Source organism: Spinacia oleracea, chromosome 5, assembly GCF_020520425.1.
Source record: "Spinacia oleracea cultivar Varoflay chromosome 5, BTI_SOV_V1, whole genome shotgun sequence".
Classification (NCBI taxonomy): Eukaryota; Viridiplantae; Streptophyta; class Magnoliopsida; order Caryophyllales; family Amaranthaceae; genus Spinacia; species Spinacia oleracea.
Genome location: NC_079491.1, coordinates 9315181 through 9341829, shown reverse-complemented (window position 1 = coordinate 9341829; position 26649 = coordinate 9315181). Strand labels below are relative to the sequence as shown.

General features: G+C 35.4%; 2 protein-coding genes and 1 pseudogene across 4 annotated transcripts; all 3 read right to left on the bottom strand.

Moving 5' to 3' along the window:
• Positions 1 to 495: 495 nt before the first annotated feature.
• LOC110804941 (hyoscyamine 6-dioxygenase) lies at positions 496 to 6592 on the bottom strand. Of its 3 annotated transcripts, none has more exons than XM_022010541.2 (5): positions 6457 to 6592; positions 2612 to 2828; positions 2276 to 2526; positions 1686 to 2004; positions 496 to 990 (listed from the first exon to the last, which is right to left on the bottom strand). In XM_022010541.2, exons 2-5 carry the CDS (start codon positions 2813 to 2815, stop codon positions 742 to 744), a joined length of 1023 nt encoding a protein of 340 aa, XP_021866233.1. In that variant the 5' UTR covers positions 2816 to 2828; positions 6457 to 6592; the 3' UTR covers positions 496 to 741. The 3 variants fall into 3 exon arrangements, with proteins under 3 accessions (XP_021866233.1, XP_056683929.1, XP_056683928.1); XM_056827951.1 differs by lacking the exon at positions 6457 to 6592 and adding an exon at positions 2983 to 3008; XM_056827950.1 differs by lacking the exon at positions 6457 to 6592 and having other exon boundaries at positions 2612 to 2875.
• A 962-nt stretch (positions 6593 to 7554) lies between these two features.
• LOC110804937 (uncharacterized) lies at positions 7555 to 14737 on the bottom strand. Its single transcript, XM_022010535.2, has 3 exons — positions 14507 to 14737; positions 13296 to 13658; positions 7555 to 7897 (listed from the first exon to the last, which is right to left on the bottom strand). Exons 2-3 carry the CDS (start codon positions 13591 to 13593, stop codon positions 7818 to 7820), a joined length of 378 nt encoding a protein of 125 aa, XP_021866227.1. The 5' UTR covers positions 13594 to 13658; positions 14507 to 14737; the 3' UTR covers positions 7555 to 7817.
• Positions 14738 to 17505: 2768 nt separating this feature from the next.
• Positions 17506 to 25447, bottom strand: LOC110780300 (AAA-ATPase ASD, mitochondrial-like; annotated as a pseudogene).
• Between the last annotated feature and the right edge of the window lie 1202 nt (positions 25448 to 26649).

Below are 26649 nucleotides of genomic sequence, written 5' to 3'. Positions count from 1 at the left end.
AGCTTTTTCAAAATTAGTTATTTAACCTAGAATTCTCTTCCAAACATCTTTTAACCAAATCCCACAATTAGCTTTTTAAAATGGTCAAACTTCTAATTAGCCTCAAAAAGATTTTTTGTTTTTCCTCAAAACCTCTCATAAGTCATACTTCCTCCGTCCCTTAATACTCGCACCGCTTTCCTTTTCGGGTCATTCCTTAATACTTGCACTGCTTCTATAAAGGGAAATTTATATCGTTATTATATTATTTCTCACACTTAATTACTAACCCCACCTACACCCATATTCCATACAAAAAAATCATTTAAAAATTCACAAGCCCACTCACCACTCCCCACCTCTTACACATTTCCCACTAACTATATTAAAAAATAACCCACTATCAACTAACACCCATAAAATTAATAAGTCAACTCAAATGTCTTAAACTCCGCACCGGTCAAACCGGTGCAAGTATTAAGGGACGGAGGGAGTATAACCGAACACCGCTTAAAAGATAGCCAAAGGTAAAATATATAGATAATCCGTATTTTAAGTAGTACTCCATATTGTATATAGTGATTAAAAGATTGCAAGAAAAGGTCTCCCTTACGTATTGTTTGATAAAACTACTCTTATGCACAAATATGACATACTCATATAAGCATCAGCAATAAGGCTAAGTGTGTTGCAGACTTGCAGGATCGATCTTCAAGCTGTTCTTTTAATTCTTTTTTCAGAAGACGAAGTTGATGTAGTTCATCATACCATGTAATGTTCCAACACATTCTGAGTTTTTCCTAGATAGGCTGCCCTAAACGTTTGAACGAACTCTGCATACTGAACACTCTTATACACTGCAGGATTTCCAGCATCAGTGGTAATTGCTTTCGCAGGCTCCACGATACAGTCTTCCTTTGGCTCGATGAAGAAGGCAGCAGACATCCGTGCTTCATCTTTGTTCGTAACTGCTCTATGTACCACACTCACCAGCTTACCATTGCTAACAATCTGAACCAAAATCCACAAATGAACCACAAAAAAAAAAATCTGTACTTTGTAGAAATACTTCCCAAATCAGTGACTCAGTGAGGAATTTGACATAATTCTGACAGAGAATTTTCGCAAATCAGTGACTCAAGCCTTTGTTCTGTCACCTTATTTCCACTTGTTTTAGGAAAAATAAGTTCATATAAGTTCAGTAAAAATGAGGGTTGACCAATTATAATTTCTTAAGTAAAATAAGTTTTGATAAGTTCAGGAAAAATAAGTAAAAAGCAGGTGAATAGAACGCACAAGTGAGGAAATTTGACAGGATATATTTTCGCAAATCAGTGACTCGGTAAGGAATTTGACAGAATTCTGACAGGATTTTTGCAAATCAGTGACTCAATTAGGAATTTGACAGACTTCTGACAGAATTTTCGCAAATCAGTGACTCAATGAGGAATTTGACAGAATTCTGACAGGATTTTTTTCAAGTAGTAAAGATTTTGAGGAGACAAACAATCAGCAAACTCACAAATGAACCACAAAAACTGTAAACTTGTTCTGCATTAGACTGATCTAAACATCATTCTTCACTATACTTTGTAGAAATACTTCACAAAACAGTGAGGAATATGACAGAGTTTTGATTTCTGACAGGGGATTTTAAGTACGGAGTAGGAAAAAAACAAGCATCAATATATGTAATATGTAGCTACCTGTAATTGGTACCCAATGTTTACAACAAATGCATCAGGAATTGGCTCAATACACATCCATTGTCCATCCTTCAACGCTTGAAGCCCCGCGACAGTTCCTTGGAGAAGTATGGTTATGAGTCCAGTATCACAGTGCGGTCTCAGTCCCAAGGTTAAACTTGGATCAGGGCATGGAGGGTACCGATGAACGTTCAAATATTGTTGTTGACTCAATTCGTTTTCAAAATATCCAACTCCAAGCCCCAATCCTTCACTTATGAGCTCCAAAATTCTCGATCCCATCTCTCTAACTTCAGTTACATACTTCTGCACAACCTCCCTGAAACACTATATTGTATGTTAACACAGTTTTTGTGATGATACAGTGTTGACTAAGGCTTTGTTCTTTTCGACTTATTTTGACTTATTTCAGACAAAATAAGTTCAGTTAATTTCAAATAAAGTTAGATACGGAGTAGTATAAGTTCAAAAAAAATTAAGTTTTATCAAACAAATAAGTTTTTTTGCCAAGTAATGACGGCACATGAAGAAATGACATGCATTGCCTTGGAGTTTTAATAATATATATGTAGATGTGACTGAAAATTAACCTGTATTTGGTAGGTTTTTGAGGCCAAGAATGGATGCATTCGTCTAAAGGGGTGCACAAGTGTCTTAAAGAATCCCTCCAAGCATGAATGTCTTCGTTATCATAGAACACACTGCTTGTGTAAAATATGCATTTCTTATTGACATCTGAAGAATATAATCTCATCTTTTCCTCTGTAGGAAGATCGAAAAATCCTTGATAAGCAGCTCTCGCGTCTTCAACTACTCTTCTCGGAACTCCATGGTTAATCACCTACTCAGAAAGGCGAATTATTAGCTCATTTTATACCGTAATACTGTTAGATATCTAATAGCGAGTATTAAGTATTATAGTATACCTGAAAAAATCCGAACTCTTGACTAGCATCAATAATCTGCTGAATTGCCTCCTTGCGATGAAGCCCGACCGCCTTTCCAAGATCAATTACCGGAATATTCTTGGAAACATGGACAAGGTGCTCCCCAGGTCTTTTTTCAGGTGGAAATACATAACTTTCAGGCAACGTCTTGCCGTCAGACCAACTATAAACAAAATTGTTCATCTTTTGTTAGGATCTGTAAAAATTAAAATAAAAAATGTTTAGCATGATAGACAAACAAATACTTACAAGACTGGTTTATTTACAATGTCATATATATAAGTGACAAAATTAGATTTCAAATAATTTATCGTTAAAAAATAAATAAAAACTAGGTAAAATAATGCTACCAAGATTAAGTATGACCTCATGCCGATTATCTAAGCAATTTTAGCAAGCTAGTAAAAAACATATTAAGAAACCTAAAAACCCACCTACTAGTGCCTATCACATCTTGATTAAGGACATGTTTGGAGAAAGGGGAATGAATGAGAGGGTAAGTTGTATTTATTATGGGTTTTTTCTATGAATTATGATGTCAAATGAGCTATTATTGTTAACCTTAGGGATCGTGATGTCAATACATATTAAAAGAGATGTTAGTTGTTGAAAATGACTGCAAAAAACAAAATGACTTTTGTAGGTTTCAAAAACTTGATTTTAGTTTTTAAGAAAATACAAAACTCACAATAACAAACAAACACTTAATTAAAGATAAAATGATTTTGATCTTAGAAAATGTTGGATTCTAACATGGTCATATTTGTTTAGAGACCCCACTTGAGAGTTGAGACCCCAATTTGAGCCCTCTATAGCTTTATATCACATACTCTGTATAAAAGTAATAATTATATTCCGTTCACATAGGGGTTAGATTGGTAAATTTCGGCTCATGCCTTTAAAATTTTGAACTTTAGTCAAGGGAATTAATTAATGGGGGCGGGGCGTGAATGAAAATAGTGGTGAAGAAAATAATAGAAATAAAACGATAGTTCCGTATATTTATTTGATGACCTAATCGAGTCTCCGTGTCTTTATATCACATACTTGGTACAAGAAACGAAAGTTATTTTCCTCACACATAGCCACATAGGTAATAGACTAATAGGTGATGAATGGTTGTTCATGCCTTAAAGATTTTGAGCCTTAACAAAGGGAATTGGTATTTATTAAAAAAATAAAATAGGAGAAAGAAAGAGCGAATGAAAAGAGCGGTGAAAAAAAAAAGTTAGAAATGAAGAACGGTACTCTGAGACCTACACTTGAATCTCCTTATCTTTATATCACATATCTGTACAAAGCATCGATAGTTAATGGCCTTGTTTGGCAAATGGTTTTTTGGTGGCTTTTTTGTTGGCTTTTGACTGTTGGCTTTTTAATCTGGTCAAACAGCCAAAAAATATGTTTGGTAACTAGCTTTTTAGCTTGCTGAAAAGCCAGCTTTTCCGCCAAAAATGAAAAGCTAGTAACACTAGCTTTTTGGAGTTGGCTTTTGGCTTTTCACTATCTAAATTACTTTTTTGTCCTTGTTTTTTACTAATAATCAATAATTAATAATTAATAATTAATAATTAATAATTAATAACAACTAAAAGTTAATAATTATGGAGTATTAATTAATGACTAATAACTAAAAGTGATTAATTAATAATTAATTATTTATGATTAATTATTAATTATTATTAATTTAATTATTATAAATTTAATTATTAATCATTGATTATTAATTATTAGCTATTAATTATTACTCCGTAATTATTAATTAAAATAATAATTTATTAATACTATTGCATAAAGTAATTTATTTTTAATTTATATTTTATTTATTTGTAATTACGTTTTATTCCGTACATAATACAAAGTATGTATTGAAAAATGAATAAAAGACATCAAATATCCTTAAATGTCATTTTACATAGCTACAGCCAACAGCCAACAACTGATTTTACCAAACATATTTGTAACCAATCCATAGTCAAACAGCCAACAAAAGCAGCCAACTTGAATAGCCAGTCAAACCAGCCAACAGCCAATTGCCAAACAGGACCAATATTCCGTTTACACTGCCTATTAGACTATCGAATTGCGGCTCATGCCGTCAAGATTTTGAACTTTCATAAAGAGGATTACTATTAAAAAAAATAGGCAAAAAAAAAAGAAAAAAGGAAGGGGGGAAAAGGGGGGGGGGGGCAAGAATGAAAATAGTTGTGACGAAGAGAATAAAACGTTAAAAAGAGATGTTAGTTATTGGAAATGAGCACTAAAAAACAAAATGACATTTTGTAGTTTTCAAAATTTTGATTTTAGTTTTTAAGAAAACACAAAATTCACAATAACAAACAAATACATTAAAGATAAAATGATGTTGATCTTAGAAAATTTTGGATCCTAACGTGGACATATAGTATTTGTTTGGAGATCCCCACTTGAGAGTTGAGATCCCAGCTTGAGTTTCTTTTATGGCTTTATATCACATACTCTGTACTAAAAACGACAGTTATATTATGCTCACATAGGTGTTGGTCAGGTTGGAAAATGGCGGCTCAATGGCTCATGCGCGCATGTCTATAAACAAAAAAATCAATGTACAAAAAGGATATAATGAAAATAGCTGTGAAGAAAAAAATACGTTAAAAAGGACGATAATTGTATTTGTTTGATGACTAACTTACTACCGTTTGAGTATCCGTCTCTTTATATCACATACTTTGTACAAAGAACGACGGTTAATTATATTCCGCTCACATAATCGTGAATGGTGGTTCATGCTTTCAAGATTTTGAATTTAATAAAGGGAATTACCTATATAATAAATAAAAAGAAAGCACGGATGAAAATAGCGGTAAAGAAAAGAATAAAACATCAAAATAAAGACAGTTATATTCCATTTTAAAGACCCCTACTCGAGTCTTCCGTGTCTTTATATCACATACTCTGTATAAAGAACGATATTTTTATTGGACTATCAAATTGGGGCTCATGCCTTCGAGATTTTGAACTTTCGTTAAAAAGAATTACCACCAAATCCAAACATGCCGTAAAGGGGGAAAAGTGAAAAGTGTGGAATGAAAAATAGCGGTGAATAAAAGAATAAAACGTTAAAAAATGCATAGTAGAAGAATAGAACCATGTTCCCCTTCACAGCCTTTTGCTACACGATCTAAAGCACGTAATAGTAAATAACAACTGGGACAACTGTAAACATTTGACAAACTACACAAAATAGCTCTTTTTAATTTTTTGATAAACTAAATTAGCTTTTCTTTTATAACATATTTTGGTAAAGACATGGTCAATTGTCAGACTATAGTATGCCACATTACTCAACTTATAAGTTATAACTTATATCTATTAAGATATTGAGCATGATTGATAGTTAAGTAAATTATAGACCATCTGATAGAAAACGAGCTGTTATTTTTATCTCCAAGGTATATTTTCATCGAAGTTTAAACTAGTTTAAATTACAACTTACAATAATGGTATACTTAAGCAGAATAATCAACCAACCCTCAAAAAATCAACAAACATTGCTAAATGCAAATCATCTATTAAACTATTGAGTATGGTTTGACATTAAGTAAGTGTCAGGTAATTTGATAGAAGACGAGCCGTTATTTTTTTCTCAAAACACATATTTTCATCAAATTTTAAACTGAGTTTAACTGTTTAAGGTACAAGAATGGTATACTTAAGTAGAATCATCAAGCAACATTGGTAAAAGCAAATCATCAAAATAAACACAACATATAAAAGAAATAGTGAAAGAAAAGGGAAATTAAAGAATTTTAAAGCTAAAGATGTAAGATTATAGTAATGCTTACATGTAAAATCTTTGTTGTAAAGGGGAATTTGCTTAGCTTGATCTTGCTGTTTTAGTGTATGATGAAGTGTTTAAGCTCTCGACATTAGGCCTCTTTAGGAAGCTTTTAAAGTTTTGAGTTTGATTTGGAGGTGAGAGTGAGATGTTATGCACTTGTGTGTGGGGAGGGGGTTACTATTTATAGAAAAGAATTTGCTAGAAGATACACGTCGGACCATTGACCATTATCATACACTTCCAATCATTCAATATGTGGTTTTTTGAAATAAAAAAAATTAACCCACTTAAAAAGATGGAATTGCGTCGGAAACACTATCAAACACAACATGTTTGGACACAACAATGGCACAAAGACGTGGTCATGCTTAGGCCGTATATTTTTGGAAAAGCATGGCAATACAAGGCACAACAAACCACACGTTAAGTTAAGTAAATTTGACTTTTGTGCACAAAAACATAACACATTAGTACCTCAGTTTTATAAAAGAAAAATTGACACGGACACAATACAAAGCTAGCGGAAATGATGTAACTAAGTCAAGTTTAGACATGTCTAAGGAACGAGGACTCGACACAAAATACCACATAATATTATCTTTACCCCAAACTCCAAACAATTATAGAGACCATTAATGAGTAAATCTCATAATATATTGCTTAATTCTTCTACTAGCCCCCTACTTAAACTGTTCAAGATCCACCACTGTCTGCTACCCCAGATGTTCCGTCCCTGATTAGAGATCTTTGCAACTTGACCAGACGCTGCTCTATCCTGATCTGGTGTTGGTTTTACGGCTTGATAGTTGATACCTTTCTTTTTGCCTAATACAAGAGTTCAAATGAACTATTACACCTTCTCTTCTAACCATTATGAGGGTATAGAGGGTAAAAATGTTCCAACTTCACAAGAAAGAATAATATCAATTCCATTTTAGCGGTAATCGTATCAAAGTGCTAACAGTTTTTCATACATTGCATTTATCTTAAGCAAGATGGAATTTTTGAATTTCACACTCTTCAAAGTTTCTTTATGTATAAAGAAGCTTAAAGGTTGGATAGGAAAAGAAATGACCCAAATCAGGCGAAATCTCCTACCAAATGAAACAAAACACACTTTAGTCTTTATATGAGAATGTCCAGATACCGCGAAAACAAGCTACATATCGTGGATGCCAACAATAAGTACAGCGTTTTTGTTATCTCCTAAAAGAGTACAGAATGCTAGTACAAGTACAAAACTCCTATAAATGAGTTAGTGCTCTATACAACAGGCATGCATTATACCATCAAGAAACAAACTAGAAGAAACAAAATGGATTCATGAACCAGATTTGCTGATCTTCAAGGATAACTATAAGAGACTCAGTAGTCAGGGATGGCTGCAAAACGATACCCGGCAGCACCTCTCCATGAATAATACGCAATCCGGGTTTCGTAAAATCCTGCATCAACAGTTTAAAAACAGGACACAGTTATTTCAAAACATAGCCACATGGAAATGGGATAAGCTCAACAATCTTAACCATAAACATGTATGAGTGGCTGAGTGCTACATCAAACACAGTTAAAAATCACAAAGACAAGTGCACATGCTTCTGCAAATCACACTAAACGGTGTCTCTTCGTTCTTCTCCTCCCCTTTCTAACCCCCCACCCCCCTCTTTCTTTGGATGGAACTTTTATGATGTCCAAAAGTCTTGATTCTTGACAACATAAGCTGATCAGAGTCCATTCTTGAGGGAAGTCAAACATCCTCGGATAAGTCACTAAAGTTATGCAATACAAAGCTTTAGATACAATCTCTTACCGATACAATACGGTGTACAAAATATGTAGACACGGTCACACAGACATCTATTAGCTATAAGCCAAAAGTTTTTGCTAAAGAAGGCATTCATGAGCAAGTTCTTAGAATTTTGGAGCGACTGCAACCTAAATCTTCAAAAGGTTCTCAATGCCTGATCTTTTCGGTAACTTTGAAGTTCAAAGGAATTTTTGGGCCAAGCAAAGGTTTATGATTCCACAAAATGAAGAACCAGGACCAAGCTTAACGAACCAAGTTAGGCAGGCTCCTTTGCTCCTACATTATTTCATAAAGTCATGCAGACACCTCCAACTATATTTAGATTTAGCTCCAGCTAGCCTATACCATCCACTCAAAACTAAAGAATGAAGACAAATAGCATCAGAAACAAGATTAGTGAAAATAACCTAAAAATAAACAACACATCAGAGGAAACCATTGCTGCTGCTTTTTTTGGGTAATTCTGTTCCTGCTTATATGGGATTGAAAACATGGATTCTCCTTTGACATCATTCTTCACATATTAGAAAATACAACCTCTTAACATCTAGATCTGCAAAGGTACAAGGCGAAAAAGGCAATTAAACCTGTCTTGCATGGGAGCAGGGGAAAGAGCTACTTTGAAGAGCTTAGCTACTAAAAGGCTGAAATAACTCTTAAGAGATTCAGTGATTTCAGTCGGATGAAATAAGCTGATCTAAATGAGCAGGACTTATTTTAAGAACAACAGAACACATGGTTTAAAAGAACAAAATCTTTTTATTCCCTGTGAGATGAAAACTAAGAAGAAATCAAAGGCTGGGTACTAAGAAGCACGTTCACAGAAGAAACAATCCAAGGAACAGTGCTAGGAACAACCTGCAAGAGCGAAGGATCTAGCACAAGTATCAAAATCCTCTTGCTTAGTGAAAAAATAATATTTCTAAGATGATTTGTCCAAGACCAAAAGCAGCAAGGTTCTTAAATGTCAGAGAAACATTATGAAGGGGATAAATCTGAGTTAAGTATTAATAACTGTTTAACACCTCAATTAAGATTGCCTAATTAAGTAATTTTGCATCTCAATTGCAACAATCACAACAAAATCATTGCCTCAATGCTTCTGAAAAAGCTCCCTCTCTAAGCAGGGTAAGGGCGGGTTCAGATGTACACAACCTTACCCTGCGGAAACCGAGAAGCTGTTTCCACTTTAATAGTTTTGCAGCTAAAGTACCATCCCATGATTATTGGTGCAGCTTGTCAGCTACTATGTCCACTAGTAAGAAATCTCAGAAGACCATTTTGAAGTGAAACTTAAGGAAGATACTTGCTGGCTGGAGGATTAAGAACAGCCCTCATTTATAAACATTCAGGCTAGAAGTTGATAGCATTTGCTAAGACTGGGAATTGTATCATTCGCAATTGTTTTGCTCCTGCTATAAATCAGGAAAAGAAGAATATTTTCTTACACATACTTTAATTTTCTCTAATTCCGGATTGCTTAGAAAAATAAGAATCTCATGTGGAGTCCATTAATAGACTGAGTGTGAATGATGCAACCATGCAAACAAAAATTAAGAACAAGAGTGATTCTCTTCACCTCTTGTTTGAAAGAACTCTGTGAGTGTTATCAACTTATCAGTTTTTACAGTCTTGGAACTTAGTAAGGGTAACTCCGACAAGGAGGTACTTGTGGTGAAGTATCCTAATAAAAGATAAATAGTTATTGTCTTAACCTTGATGTGTCAAATCTGCTTCTATTTCAATCGTTATTGGAATTATATATCTGATTAAACGTCGTAATTTATGTTCCTTTTTATCTTTTTGAGTTCATAACCAAATAAAAGAATACTTAACGTTTTCTCTTCACTTAGGTAGGCTAACTTTGTTGGCCTCCAAAAAAAGAAGAGTGAGCTTTCTTCTCCACTTAGGCTGTCAAAATTCTAGCGTACTTTGTTCTTCAAATCATAATTTTTCTATGTTTGACGAAACATGTCAAAACACATTAAGCCCGCTACTAAAAATCAACAAAGACAGTAAGCACACAGTTTTATCTGTCTCAGAAAAATCCCAATTTTCTTTTTTGCACTTTATGGCATTATGCCTTGAACATCCTTGAAGCTCATTTGTTGCCAATAACTAACTCTTTTAACATTATTGTTCTATTACGGCATTGGATCGCTACATCTTCCAGTAGCTGCGTGGAATAAATTTGAGTAGCACACTTTCTCTATTTAAGCTTCCGCCTTAACTTAACCAAATAACAAAAAAGTACAACTGAAACTACGTCTACCAGAAGGCATAGCTCGGGAAGGGGGGAGAGGGAAAAATGGTTCTCCAAAATGTGTAACGCATTACCGATTACCGCTTGCAAGACTCTTACTTAGTGAATAAAATGACAAGTACAATCATTTAGCTAAAGGGAGACAGGCACACAGCATTCACCAATCAGCTAATAACTTGAAAAACACTCTCTCCATTTTTGTTACCAATATGCCCCGGTGGACCCATGGGGTATATGGGAAGCATCCAACCCTCGAATCTTTCCGGGTGCCAAAAAGGTCCAAATTATCCAAAAATGAAGGCTAATACGAAGTATAACGTTTTCGGCCAAATTTGGAGGTACCAGGACACGGTCTCGGAAGCTCCTAAAATTTTGGGGAATGTGTCATATGGTCATATAAGGAAGTTTGGAATCATAAAACGCTAGTTGGTCACTTGAACACACGGAATGGCCTTGATTCAATAACATGCGCTTCTATCGGCTAAATTGTCATTTAAGAGGCGAAGTATATGTTCTAAGCACCCGGTTTGCTCCCGAGAACTCATGGGGTTGGTATATGGGAATTGGGAAACATCCGGGCCTCTAACCTTTCCAGGTGCGAAAAAGGTCCAAATTATCCACGCATCCGGACCTCACCGTCTTTGACGAAATTTGGAGGCTACACACCGTCTTTGACTAAATTTGAAGGTCCAATAAAGGCTACACACCGTCTTTGACTAAATTTGGAGGTTCGGGGACCCGAGCCCGGAAGCTCCTAAAATTTTGGGTAATGTGTCCTATGGTCATACAAGGAAGTATGGAATCACTTAAAAGCAACAATGGCATTGATTCAACAACATGCGTTTTTGAGAAAATCGACTAAAATGTCACTTAAGAGGCGAAATAGATGGTTCTAAACACTTACTATACCTCCGGATTACCTATATAGCTATATATATGGGAAGCATCCGGACCTCTAATCTTTTTGAGTCCGGAAAAGGTCCAAATTATCCAAAAATGAAAGCTATACACCTTTTTTTCACCGAACTTGGAGGTTCCAGGACCCGGTCTCAAAAGCTCCTAAAATTTTGGAGAATGTGCCATATGGTTATATAAGAAATTTTGGAATCATAAAAACCCACTAGTTGCTCACTAAAAGACACGGAATAGCCTTGATTCAACAACGTGCCTAATTTTGCAGCCCTATTGAAGCACTCACAACAACATCATTGCCTCAATTTTTCTAACAAAGATCCCTCTCTAGGCAGGTTCAATTGTACTCAACCTTACCCTACGGAAACCTAGAAGGTCTTTCCACTTTAATAGTTTTGAAGCTAAAGTATTGTCCCATGATTATTGGTGCAGCTATTCAGCTACTATGTCCACTAGTAAGCAATCTCAAAAGACTATTTTGAAGTGAAAGTTGAGGAAGATACTTGTTGACTAGAGAATCAAGCAATAGCTATCATTTATAAACATTTAGACTAGAAGTTGATATCATTTGCTAAACTAGGAATTGTATCATTGCTACTGTTTTTCTACTGCTATAAATCAGGACAAGAAGAATATTTTCTTACATTTTCTTTAGTTTCCTCTTATTCCGTATTGCTTAGAAAAATAAGAATCTCATGTGGAGTCCATAAATAGACTGAGTGTGAATGATGCAACCATGCAAAATAAAATTTAGAACAAGAGTGATTCTATTCATGCTTGTTTGAAAGAACTTCGTGAGCGTTATCATTATCAGCTTTCACAGTCTTGGAACTTAGTAAGGGTAACTCCATCAAGGAGGTTCTTGGTGAAATACACTTGAGACCTTGACCATGAAATCCCTCATTCCTCAAATCAAATTGTTCTTAAGGTGGCTAATATCCTAATAGAAGATAGACAGTTATTGTCTTAACCTTGATGTGTCAAAGCTGCTTCTAATTCAATCTTTCCTGGCATTAAATATCTGACTAAACGTTGTAAATTTTGTTCCTTTTATCATTTTGAGTTCATAACCAAATAAAAGAATACTTGACTTTTTCTCTTCACTTAAGTAGGCCAACTTTGTTGACCTCCAAACAAAGAAGACTGAGCTTTTTCCTCTTCACATAGGCTGTCAAAATTTTCCTCTTCACATAATTTTTTAGCCCACTACTAAAAATCAACAAAGACAATAAGCACACAGTTTGGTCTGTCTCAAAAAAATGCCAATTCTCTTTTTTGCACTTTATGGCATTATGGCTTGAACATCCTTGAAGCTCATTTGTTGCCAACAACTAACTCTTTTTAACATTACTTCGCATTATTCTATTATGGGATTGGATCACTACATCTTCCAATAGCTGGCCTGGAATAAATTTGAGTAGCATACATTCTCTATTTCAGCTTCCCACCTCTTGTCTTAACTTAACCACATAACAAAAGAGTACAACTGAAACTACACCTACCACAAGGCATAACTCGGGAGGGGGGAGGGGGAAAAATGCTTCTCCAAAATACTGTGTGATATAACGCATTAACGCTTGCAAGACTCTTGGTTAATGAATAAAATGATAAGTACAATCATTTAGCTAAAGGGACACAGGCAAACAGCATTCACCAATCAGCTAGTGACTTGAAAAACACTCTCTCCGTTTCCTGTTACTCTTCCTCGCTACAGCCTTCAATCACCAAACTAGGAAAGCGCAAACTGCATAAGAGATAGAAATGACCCAACCCTACCTCCCCACCTCCAACCATCCAACACACACCAACACACAAGTTATGGACAAAAAATAAAAACATAATAAAGGGAAACTCTGGATACCTGGAAGGAAAGTAAGAAATCCAAGTGCAAGAAGACCATATGCTTGAGACCGCTCCCCTCCCATATGACCAGTGAAAATGAAAAAAGATAGAAAAAGAAGAAATGAACCGAGTAAGAGAAGGAAGAGTGCAAGAAGAATTGATTTCCATGGAACTTTATCTAGGTACTTCGGTGTGTAATCAAACCGAGCATCATATTGTCTTCTTCGTCCCTTTATATTGCCATCATCACTGTAATTGTTTCCTCCATCCTCATCAGTGTCAAGACGAGAGTATTTCACGTTGCGCCTTGACGCCATTAAAGCAGCACCAGCAGGTGTTGTGAAATGAGAATTGCAGCTAAACTTCCAAGCCCCCAAAAACCCTGATGATGAGTAGAATGCAAAACCTAATTAGTATATATAATGTTATAGTGTGCCACGAATCCTCGTGAAGGATGTTTTGAGTATGTAAAATGAAGGTTGGTGATCAAATGAAGCAATAAAAGAGTCTTGGTGAAGTTAGAAGAGGTCTAGAGGCGAAGAAATGAAGCTAAGTAAAGATGGGAACTTGCTTGTCCAAGCACGCTCAAGGCAAAAGTTGTTGCAAGGCCGTGCTCGGCCAAGCACATTTGTGCTTGCCCGAACACCCGTCGTTTTCGTCAGTTGTTTCTCTTTTAACATGAGCTAATTTTATCCATTGATTTCTTAATTGGATCTAGCACTATAAATACCCCTTTTTATCACGTTATTTCTGATTTGTGTATGAGAGACATGTGAGATAAGGAGTAAACCCTAACACACCAAGAAGAGTAATAAAAGCTCCAAACCCTCCCCTTGTGGTGGATGTAGCTCATTGAAGAGAGAACCACCTTCAATCTTGTGTGTTTTAATATTCTTCATATATTTCTTCTCATTATTGCAATTTACATTGCTCATACAAAATCTCAATCAAGTCTAGAAGGTCATTAATTTATAATACATAAATAAGAATTAATCTATATAGGAACACAACTCAAATAGCAACCAATCAAAAGGAAAGTATAGGAATTAATCTATATCCATGAACAGACTTTGAATATTCCAAATTCTAAACTCGAAATTGAAATCAAAGAGGTAAAACCCTAAAAAATCGAGAACAAAAACAGCTAATTAATCAGCAAAGTAAAGCAATTGAAAGGCAAAATTAGAGTGCGATCATGAGGCAAAAACGATGAGGAATTCGGAGAAATACCTAACACCAGATGAAAATATGTGAATGTAGAAGATGATGCAGAGTTTATCGAACCCCTTTTCTCTCTCCTAATTTGGGAGGGGAATGTGCAGCAAAATGCAAAGAGATTACAATAAGTTACGAATTGTCAATGAGACTGCCCGCCAAGAAAGAAACTTATTTTCCTCCCAAATCCAAAAAAAAAATGGAGTGCATTTGACAAGGGTCGTGTACGACTATACGGACAAATGGTATACGGCAACCTTCGTCTTGTTTCGAGTTACATCTAAAGCTAAGCAAGACCTCCCATTTAAGTGGAAGAGTATGACAAAAGTCTGAGCAAGAGTCTTGGAATTCCAAGACTCTACTTAAGACATTTAAACAATACATTCAATCTTAATTATTACTTCCTCCGTCTTTTAATACTCGCAACGTTTGGACTTTTGCCACTATTCATATAATCTACTTTGACTATTCGTAGTGTTTTTTATATAAGATAAAACATAGTCATGTGGTATCTTGTTAGATTCGTCTCAATGAGTATTTTCAAATTATCAACTTTTTATAATTTTTGCATAAAGAGAATTCAAGATATAAATGATCAAAGTTGTGCATTGGCATGCGTGAAACTTACAAACGTTGCGAGTATTAAAAGACGGAGGAAGTATTATTTATTCTTTTTTATTTTATTATTTTCATAAGTTTGAGAAGTCTTGAATGAGTACGAGGGGTGAAGTGGAAAAATTAAGTAAGTCTCAACAAGAATCTGATTAATTGAAAATAAATAAAAATTAATAAAAAGATGTCGTGGAAGTCTTAGCTTATACTAGCGCTAATCTTGCTCTTAGCGGTAGCGGGTAGCGGTTAGCGGTTGAGTATTGGATAGCGATTCGAGTAGCGGGTAGCGGTGAATGATAGCGGATAACGGTTAGCTGTCAAAGTAGCGGCTAACTGATATGGGTGTTGGGTAAAAGTAGCGGTTGATATTCTAAAATAAAATAAAATGTAGAATATAAATTTGTCAAAAGCTACCCGCTACCTTAAAAGCTACTAATTTTAACGTTTGATAAAAGTTATCCAAACGCTTTATCGTTAACCGCTACTTAAAACGCTACCTTGCCAAACGCTTACAAATTTTACAAGTAGCGTCTTGACTAGATCAAAACGCTACCCGCTACCTCAAACGCTACTGCCGAACACGCCCTTACAATGAGAAAATGCAAAGGTCATGTTTTGTACATAGAGTTTTGAGGGGATTTTTAGAGGTTTGGACCACTTTTAGTCCCCAATAACAAAATTTAAAGGTCATGTTTTGTAAAGAGAAGTTTGAGGTGAGGTTTGACTAGCCAAAACTTCTAAAAGTGGTGTTTGGTAAAAAAAAAAAAAAAAAAAAAAACAAAATTGAAACCTCCCCGTTTGAAAAAGAGTTAAGCCCATTATTGGGGTCTAAGTTTTGCAATAGATCACCAATTGGGACCTCACTTTTTTTTGGTCAATAATTGGGACCTAAGGTTAGATTTTTTGTAGTTTAACTCACCTTTAACTCAAGGTTGACTATTCAAACTAATAAAATAAATCAAAAATAAATTATAAGAGTTATGACTTAATAAGTAGTATTATTTGCCAATTTTTTTAGGGGTTTTATTTTGTTCGTTTTTAGATTTGAGTTAATTGGTACTGGTTAATTTTGTGATTTTTTGTTCCCCTCAAAAAAAAAATTGTGATTTTTTGTGAGATTAATGATTGAATTGGTTAATTTTGTGATTTTGTATGATATTAATGCTGCTAAATTTGATTGTTTTTGTGTTGATTTTGATCCATTTGTTATTGTTTGCTTTTATTATTATTATTATTATTATTATTATTATTGTTATTATTATTATTATTATTATTATTATTATTATTATTATTATTATTTATGTTTAATTCGTGATGTTTATACCTAAATCACTTAAGGAGAGCAAAGTTTTTTAACCCAAGGACTTAACATTTTTTTAACCACCGTAGTTAACTTTGCCTAAAAAATTAAGATGAAGTCCCAATTATTGACCAAAAAAAAGTGAGGTCTCAATTGGTGATTTTTTGTAAAACTTGGACCCCAACCATGGGGTTAACTCGTTTGAAAAAAACATTTCTCATCTTATTTTGCTTAGATGATTGTTAAACTTGTAAATGACATTTTTGTCCATAATTACTACGGAGTATATTTCTGTTTTTTACCTAATAAAATTAAATTGAATGTTATTAAAGACAATGTCAATATCATTTAACAAAATAAAATAGTTGACAGTGTTTAGCAAACCGGAAGTAATATGACCCGCGATAGGGATGGCTAAACATTCTCCGACAATCTCTATCATAACTTTTTGTAATTGGAGATCTCCAATTTTTACTTCTCGAAAATTAGGATTTATACTAAATTGGGGGTTTTGATTTTGGGTAAAAACCAAGTAATTCTAAGAAATTAGTAAAGGGTTTTGGATGGATATGATTTATGATTCTTGAATCATGTAAGATGCTACTTTGCAAAATATTGATTCAATTTAAGTTCTTTTCTCATATATTTGGCCTTGTAAACTACTACTAATATCGACATAATTGGATTCGGATCGCAATCCCACATATCTCACCCACAACTGGTTTTCACGATCCTAAACTATTACGATTATGGCAACGATTTGAATCATTTTGATGATCGCGGATCTAATAACATTAAATTAGTACTACTCAACAATTACTACTTTAACTAGTGTGTGGTCCGGGCGTTGCTTCGGGTTTTACTTTTAGTAGGGTTTACTTTTTGTAAAAATGTGCCCATTTTCAAAAGATTGTATTTTACATTTATATGGGAAAATATAACATACATTGTAGCTAGTTAAGATGGTAAGAGGTGAAACTTTAATCCATGAGGTTTGATGTTCGATCCATGCCATGATGCTTATTAGCGGTGATGTGGCGTAATAAGGAGGGGGTATACGTGACACATATACGTTTTCATAAACGCCTTTTAATATATTAGTATGGATTAGTTCAACAAAACAAAATAATAAGAAAGAAAAAAAAAAAAAAAACTACCACTTATCCCACTAGTCCTCTATCTCCTCCACTGCTTCCTTCTTCCTGACAGCCTCTTCCTTACCTTCCTGAAGCACCCTAATCAATTTCTGAAAACACATTTCAGCAGTTTCTTCACAAGACTTAGGCATCAGATTCTCCGCAACATCGGCCGGTGTTACCTTAACCTCACTTAACAACTCCTTAATCTCATCAAACATCCCATTATAATCATCATCATCCTCAACAACAGACAAGTAATTCTTAGCAAGAACCTTAAACCCTTCAAAACCACAATAAGACATCTCAATATGCTTATCCATCCTCCCTCTTCTTACCAATGCAGGATCAAGTTTCTCAACATAGTTTGTAGTAAACACTATAATCCTTTCTCCCCCACAACTTGACCATATCCCATCAATGAAATTCAACAACCCAGAAAGTGTAACATTGTTTTTCTCACCCCCCTTCTTCTTGTTTTCTGCTGTCAACTCCTCCTCATCGTGAAGAATATCAGAAGATCAGAGGGAATTGAGAGAGAATGATATTTTTATTATCTGATTTCTTACCCAACAATCAAGCTAAAGTTGCCTTATATACAAGCTAGTAAAGCCTAGGCTAACAAACTCTAACTAACTGTGTAACAACTTCTAACAACCTTGTGTAATAATAATAAATATAAATAGATATTTCCTATATCCCCCCTTCAAGCTGGACTTTGGAAGCAAGGCCAAGCTTGGAAGATAAAAATCGATGTTGAGAGGAAGAAAGGGGTTTGGTGAGCAAGTCTGCTAACTGATTTGAACTTGAAACATGAGCTGTTTGGATGAATCCATCCTCAACCTGTTCACGAACATAGTGCATGTCCCTTTTTAGGTGTTTAGTTTTATCATGAAACATGGGGTTCTTGGCCAAATGCTCAGCAGAAGTATTATCACAATATAGAGGCACAGGCAATGGGACAGTGACTTGTAGGTCTTCAAGAAGCCCCTGAATCCAAACTAGTTCACTAGCTGTAGCTGACATACTTCTGTATTCAGCCTCAGCTGAAGATTTGCTCACAGTTCGTTGCTTTTTGGTTTTCCAAGAAATCAAATTTGTACCAAGAAAAACAGCATAAGCACTAAGGGATCTGCTGCTGTACTGACATGAACTCCAGTCTGCATCACTATATGCAGACAGATGAGTTGTGGAATCAGCAGAATACCATAAGCCTTCATCAATAGTCCCTTTCAAGTATTTGAGAACATGAAGAGCAGCCCTTAAGTGAGGAACCCTTGGAGAGCTCACAAACTGACTGAGGTGTTGCACTGAATAAGATAAATCTGGTCTGGTGATACTGAGATACAGTAATCTTCCCACTAATCTTCTGTATACATCAGGCTCAGTGAGTAAATCACCTTCATCAGTGGTCAGCTTTAAACCACAAGAAAGAGGTGCAGGAGCAGCAGTACAATTATCCATGCCAGCATCAAGAAGAATATCCTTGATGTATTTTCTTTGAGAAAGAAAAATTCCATTAGAGTTTCTGTGAACTTCAATGCCAAGAAAATATGATAAAAGACCAAGATCCTTAATTGTGAATGCTTGATCAAGCAAAAGTTTGACCTCATTGATTTGTGAAACAGAAGTACCAGTTATCAGAATATCATCCACATACACCAAAAGTACCAAAAATTCTCCATGAAGTGATCTGGTAAACAAGGAGTAGTCTTGCTTAGATTGCTCAAAGTGTAAAGATTTCAGAAACTTGCTTAACTCCTTGTTCCACTGTCTAGATGCCTGTCTGAGACCATAGAGAGATCTTTTCAGCTTGCAAACCTCACCAGGTTGAGCTTTAAGATAACCAGGTGGTGGCTTCATGTAAACCTCTTCATCAATAAAGCCATGCAAAAATGCATTATTAACATCCAATTGAAACAGATCCCAACCTCTAACTGCAGATAAAGCAATTACAACCCTGACTGTTGCTAATTTGGCAACTGGGGAGAAGGTTTGAGTAAAATCCTTGCCTTCAACCTGTTGATATCCAATAGCAACTAATCTGGCTTTATATTTGTCAATAGTATAATCTGGATTCAGTTTAGTCCTGTAAACCCACTTTGATCCAATAGCCTTTTTATTCTCAGGAAGAGGAGTAAGTTCCCAAGTTTCATTGCTCTCAAGTGCTTCAATCTCTTTATGCATAGCCAGAATCCAATTGTCATCATCTTTGGCTTGATTGTAGTGTTTAGGATCATTGGAAGCAAGACCAACAGAGAGAGCCAAAGATTCCCATGTATCATAACTATCAAGAGCCATTGCAATCAACCAAGCTTCATCATTCTCAAAATTAGGAGAACAGGAATTGACTGAAAATGAAAGAGAATCACTGCTAGATGGAGTTTCTGTATGTCTGTGAGGAACATATCCTCCAACAAAACCTTTGAGAGTAGTGGAAGGTTTAATTTGTCTAGGAATATGTCTAATGACAGTATCAGTGTGAGGAAGAGATTCTGTAGCCAGAATTGGTGTAGGTTCAGTCATAGGTTGAGTGTCATTAGTGTGACTGTCTGAAGTACTAGAATCAGAAGAATGAGAAGCAGGAGAAGAGGCAATATGGTTTAAAGATGGTGGAGAAGAAGAGTTGTGATGTGTTTTAGAAGAGGAACTATCTAGAGAAGGTTCAGAAGTAGGAGTATCAGGTACAAAATCAGGAGTGAAAGGTTGAGCTGTAGAGTGAAAATTATGAGAAGAATTGGGAATGAAAGAAGAAGAGTCAGTGCCAAATTGCACCATTTGAGGATTGGTGTTGACAGAAGAAATGGACTGAGATGATAGTTTGTAAGGAAATGTGTGTTCAAAAAACACAACATCTCTTGACACAAAAACAGTGTGTGTATCCAGATCATACAACTTAAAAGCTTTAAAACCAGTAGGATATCCAAGAAATAAACATCTTCTGGTTCTGGAATCAAATTTGTCTTTCTTAACTTGAGCATTGTAGGCAAAACAAAGTGAACCAAACACTCTCAAATTATTATAGACAGGTCTAGTATCAAACATAACCTCATATGGTGTTTTCCAGTTCAGCACCTTTGAGGGTATTCTGTTTAACAAATAAGTGGCTGTAAGAACACATTCCCCCCAAAACTTCTTTGGAAGGCCAGTATGAAACCGTAGAGATCTAGCAATCTCAAGAAGACTTCTGTGTTTTCTCTCTACCCTGCCATTTTGTTGAGGAGAATATGGAACACTCCTTTCATGTAAAATACCTTTAGAAGCAATGAATGATCTACATGATTCCTTGACAATTTCAGTACCATTATCTGTCCTAATCTTCTTGATCTTTTTATTAAATTGTGTCTCAATCATAGACACAAATTCAGATACAACTCTTTCCACTTGCAATTTGTTATGCAATAGATAGGTCCAAGTAACCCTACTGTGATCATCAAGAATGGTTAAGAAGTAAGAAGCACCATCTAAGCTTCTAGTTTTTTATGGACCCCAGAGATCCAAGTGTATCAATTCAAAACACTCAGATGCTTTACTATCACTGATAGGAAAAGGAGATTTATGATGCTTAGAGCTGTAACATACAACACAATTATATTCTGAAATACCTCTGCAACATTCATCATTTACATGTTTCAGTTTGGACAGAGATGCATGACCTAGTCTAGCATGTAGAAGATCAAGATTGTTTCTGTCACTATTCTTAGGCTTAGAAATACCAGTAGCAGTTTTATTTGGTAATCTAATCATGTTCACATTATTCACAACTTCCTCAGCAACATTAGCTACTGTACTACAACTTGAAACATGACAATTAATGCCAGAACTTCTCACAATAGTTGAAGACTTGTTCTCTGCAGGTGTGACAAAATAGTAAAGACCATGTCTCCTTTTTCCAGCACCAAGCAGCACAGAATTAGAGGGGTCCTGGAAACAATATTCACTCCCAGTAAATATGACATTAACACCAGTGTGCTCAATTAGTCTACCAACAGATAAAAGGTTGTGTCTAAAACCTTTCACCAGCAAAACATTTTTCAACATCAGATTGTTCCCTAGAAAGGTATCACCAATGATTTCAACACTCATTTGAGTTCCATCTGGCAGACCAACCTTAATAGGATTAAGCAGAGTTTTCTTGTTTATCAGTATACTTTCATCATATGTCATATGATCACAAGCTCCAGAGTCAACAATCCACAAACATTCATCAGGCAATTCACTCACAGTACAATTAAAAGAGTGAGATATTGTACCTGCATAGTTGGCAAAAGAACAATTTGTGCCACTAGTTTCACCATTCTGAGTTTGTTTGCCCTTCATTGCTTTCATAACCTCTTGACAAATAGCATTCTGCATCTCATTGCTTACAGTACCAGTATCTCCAGTTGTGTCATCCAATGGATTATCTCCAATTTCAGAGGTATGAACATTAGCTGCAAGTCTACCTCCATTGGATTGAATGCCTTTAGATGCCTTGATTGAATTATACCAATCAGGATATCCAATCAGCTTGAAACATTGATCAGCTGTGTGTCCTTTTCCTTTGCAGTGAGAGCAAACTCTGTTCAGTTTCTCCTTCTTCAATTCCTTCCAATCTTTCTTGCCATATCCAACAGTGTATCTTTGAAACTGCTGTCCTCCTTTGTTAGTTTGTGCAGCCATAGCACTACTACTCATAACAATTCCTTCAGCTGCTGTGTTATTCATTTCCTTCTGCTTCTCTATTTGTTGTGTGATAGAAAACACCTTATTTATGCTAGGCAATGGATCCATTGCCAACACATTAGTAACTGTTCCTTCAAAACCTCCATTAAGACCAAGCAGAAATTTCATCATCTTATCTTCTTCCTCAAATACAGCCATCTTTTTCAAGAACATACAGCTACACTGACTTAATGCACCACAGATACATGAAGGAAATGCTCTTAGATTCTGCATTTCATCCCAAAGCTTCTTTAATTTGCCGTAATATGTGACTATAGTCATGTTCTCCTGATTGAGATTATCAATCTGCTTTTTCAATTGATAGATCAAAGGTCCATTGGATTGACCAAACCTTTCATTCAGTTCTTTCCATAACTCCACAGCATTGTCAATATATCCAAAATCATCAGCAAGCTCATTGTTCATAGAACTCAAAATCCAGCTAACTACCATGAAATCCACACGTTTCCACTTATGGTAATCTTTGTTATTCACAGCTGGTTTTTGTATCTCACCATTAATAAAACCTTCTTTGTTCTTAGCTATCAATGCACGCCTAACATTTCTACTCCAGCGAATGAAATTCATGCCATTAAAAGCTACAGAAACTAAAGAAGCAGTAGGATTATCAGAGTTAGCAATGAAGAATGGATCAAAATTACCTCCACTGTCTCCATTGTGCACCTGAGAATCAGAATTTTCTGAATTCACAATCACCATTACGCTCAACTAATTGATCGATCACAATACTTTGATCAAGATATTGTCGTATTGCGCAAGAAATTTCGCAGTTGCAAGAAATTTCGCAGCAAGTAATCTGAGAAATCACACAATTTCAATGTGCTGATTTCAGAAAAAAAAAACGAAACCTAAATCTCAGAAGAGAGATTTGGCTCTGATACCATGAAGAATATCAGAAGATCAGAGGGAATTGAGAGAGAATGATATTTTTATTATCTGATTTCTTACCCAACAATCAAGCTAAAGTTGCCTTATATACAAGCTAGTAAAGCCTAGGCTAACAAACTCTAACTAACTGTGTAACAACTTCTAACAACCTTGTGTAATAATAATAAATATAAATAGATATTTCCTAGTTTGAGGTATGATCAATGTGTATCCCATCCCTAGTTTGAGGGGGGGTGTTGGTTTACAACCTGCTGATCCTAGCTCAAGTCATGCCTTACATGAACATGCAGCAAGCAGTACAAAGCTCACCACAGTTCACACACTGCATGACCATGCAGCCAGCAGTGCAATGCGTATTATGGATGATTCTAGAAGCAGATATACTCAACAGCATACTCAACCAACTTCCCTAGATTCACGGAAGTTTGTTAGAGAGTTAGTTACTTGATTCAACTTGTAATAATGAGCTTAGAATGCTTGGGTGTACAGTAGGTTGAATATGATTGGTTGTTAGTTCTTAGCCCTCTTCCTGTCGTCATCATCATTGTTCTTCGTCTTCTTCCTTTGGCCGGATAGCTCGAGGGAGAAATCAATGTCTTCGATAACAATAATCGACTTGCTGGTGGTTTCGATCAGGAGTCGTCTGAGCTCTGTGTTGTCCTTGACAGCTGTCAGTTCCAGGTCAAATACATCATACTTGAGGAAGTTTGCCATTGCAGCAATCATGGTGGATTTGCCTGTTCCTGGTGGACCATATAGTAAATAGCCTTTTTTCCATGCTTTCCCAATTCTTGCATAAAAGTCTTTACTGTTGCTGAATTTTGTAAGATCGTCCATTATCTCTTTCTTCTTGTCTGAGTGCATTGCTAGTGTCTCAAATGTTGCAGGGTGCTCAAATGGTATATGACTCCACATTATGGGGGCTATAACTAGAGTACCTGTCACATAATATTACCATTAACAAAAATTGTTACACTATATTCACTTACCATTACAACTATTGCAATTAATTGACCCGTCCTGAAATTGTCTCTATGATACGAGGGAAGAGGGAGAACTTGGTGGCCTCGGTATCTATGTAAAAAGACCGAAATACCCTACTTATATTACTAATTAAGTTGCATGTTCCAAATTATCCTCATTTCTTTACTCTTTAGATTTCTTTACTCTTTAAATTATTTAAATAATGATACAAGATTAATTAACTAAAAATTATACCATATTTGATACGTATGTAATTTAGGAATATGTTAATTAATCCGGAAATAAAGGGGAAATATTCAAAAACTTAATTATTTGCATAAGACAATTTAAGCATGCAACGCTTGCATATAGGACTAGTATAGACATAAATGAACCAATCGACTAATTACTTTAACCCGAATCAAAGTTAACCCGAATTAATATTATTTAAATACAAATAGATCGGGGGTTTTACCGGATCCAAATACAAACTTAACTAAGACCCCTTTTACATGTCTATATCCATACAAACATGAAAATTCTTATGATTCACAAGTACTACTGGCCACTGGGTACTGACCCCAACATGATCTACAAATTAACCCCTTGTCTTTTAATTGAAGCAAATTAACCTTGTACCTTTTCGCTAACGTACAATTAACACTTAATTTAACATTTTTCAGCGTAATTTCACCGGAAAACATAAATCTATAATTAAAACATGAATTTATGTATAAAGAAGTGAAATAATTTACGTACCTTCCCACATTAGTGTAAAGCTTCCTCTGCCTATTTTTGACACTGATCTCCTTTCCTTGGTAAACAACATGTTTAAAGTACTCCTCAGTAACTAAATCCCTATGTTTTTTATGAAATGTGGCTTTATAATACTTCTTTTCCGGTTCAGCCGAGTTACTTGTATAATGTTGTGGAAACACACCCTTAACTAGACCTGACAAAACTGACTCGGAAACCCACCAAATTTTAACACCTTTAAACTCATCTTCCACCTTTTCATGCTTGTCCATGCATATATAAGATCACACTCTTCCCATCTCGTCCTATCTCCCCCGTGAACCGCTTAGCGGACTTGGAGGAGATAGACGAGAGGTATGATTGGACCGCCGTGTAGGCGTCGCTACGTATAAACCGTTGTTCCCCCGAGTACTCGGGGATCGTTACGTCAACGTAGGGGTGGAAGTGAGAATAGAGACGTGAGATGCAGTTTTGGACGAAGTTGCGGAGCTCGTAAGGGATGAATTGGGTTAACATTGCTCAAATGAACATGAAACTTGCTAGGGAAGATGCTAGCTTTGTCCATGTTCCTAGCATTGTTGGGGTTTTGGTGGTGTTTTTTGGCAAAAATAATTGTTGTGATGTTGTGATTTTTGAGAAAAGTATTGGTTTCATGCTAGTAGGTTTTTGGTGTTGGCTTTGTGGGGAAATGATTGGCTTTATTGAATAGATGTGAGAATATTATAGACCTAATTAGAAAATTATAAGGATGGTCGGGTCGGGTTCGGATCGGTTGTGAAACAAAAAAGGTACGGCAACATTTGATATATCAAAGGTAAATGAGCTACCCGATACCCGTTATCTTATATTGTCATATACGTTCATTTATAAAACTGAATCAAACTCTTTCCATTATCTTTGTTGCCAAAATTATGAAACCATAAATATATCAAATTACCACTTATTTTATTTTCTATATTTATTACATGCACTACTTTAATGATAATTTGGATTATGCTCCAATAGTCCAATTCTTTTGATAACAGGGAGTACCAAAGAATTGCATGTAATAAATATAGAAAAAATAACATAAATGGTGATTTAGTATATTACAAACTTTTCTATAAGACGGTCTTACACAAAAGACCACCTTGGTATCATATAAGTTAAGCAATGGAACTAATTAGTTAAGCACTTGAACTAATTAGTTACACTACAAGAATTTGATGTTTTACCTACCGCAAAAAACAGTCGGTAATCATTGAAAAACCATCGGTAATTTGATTACCTACTACAAAACAGTCGGTAATAATTAGTTAAGCAACTGAATCAATTAATTAAGTAATGTAACCAATTAGTTAACAAATTGAACCAATTAGTTAAGCAACAAAAGTGGTCTTTTCGGTAAGGCGGTCTTACACAAAAGTTGTCGTTTAGTATATTTATGATTTTAAAATTTTGGCAACAAAGATAATAGGAAAGATGTGATTCAATTTTATTTAGCATTTTTTCTATAGTGTAAATGTAGTGTCGGGCTTCGGGTTTGTAGTCTTCCGGAGGATGGAGCGTAATCATATATCGTTCGGCTAATCGTTTATCTTTGAAGCCTATTCACCAAGTTTACTTGGAACTGGGGCTGGGGTAGTTCGAGGTTAGAGCGTAGTTTCATTGTACGATTTGTTCTACAAGAAGTGTTTTACTAGTTCGGAGTCCTTGTAATTCACCCATTCGAAAGGATGGTGTCAGGTAGTCCGCCTAGGTTTTCTTTCCTTATCAAAAAAAAAAAAAAAAAAAAAAAA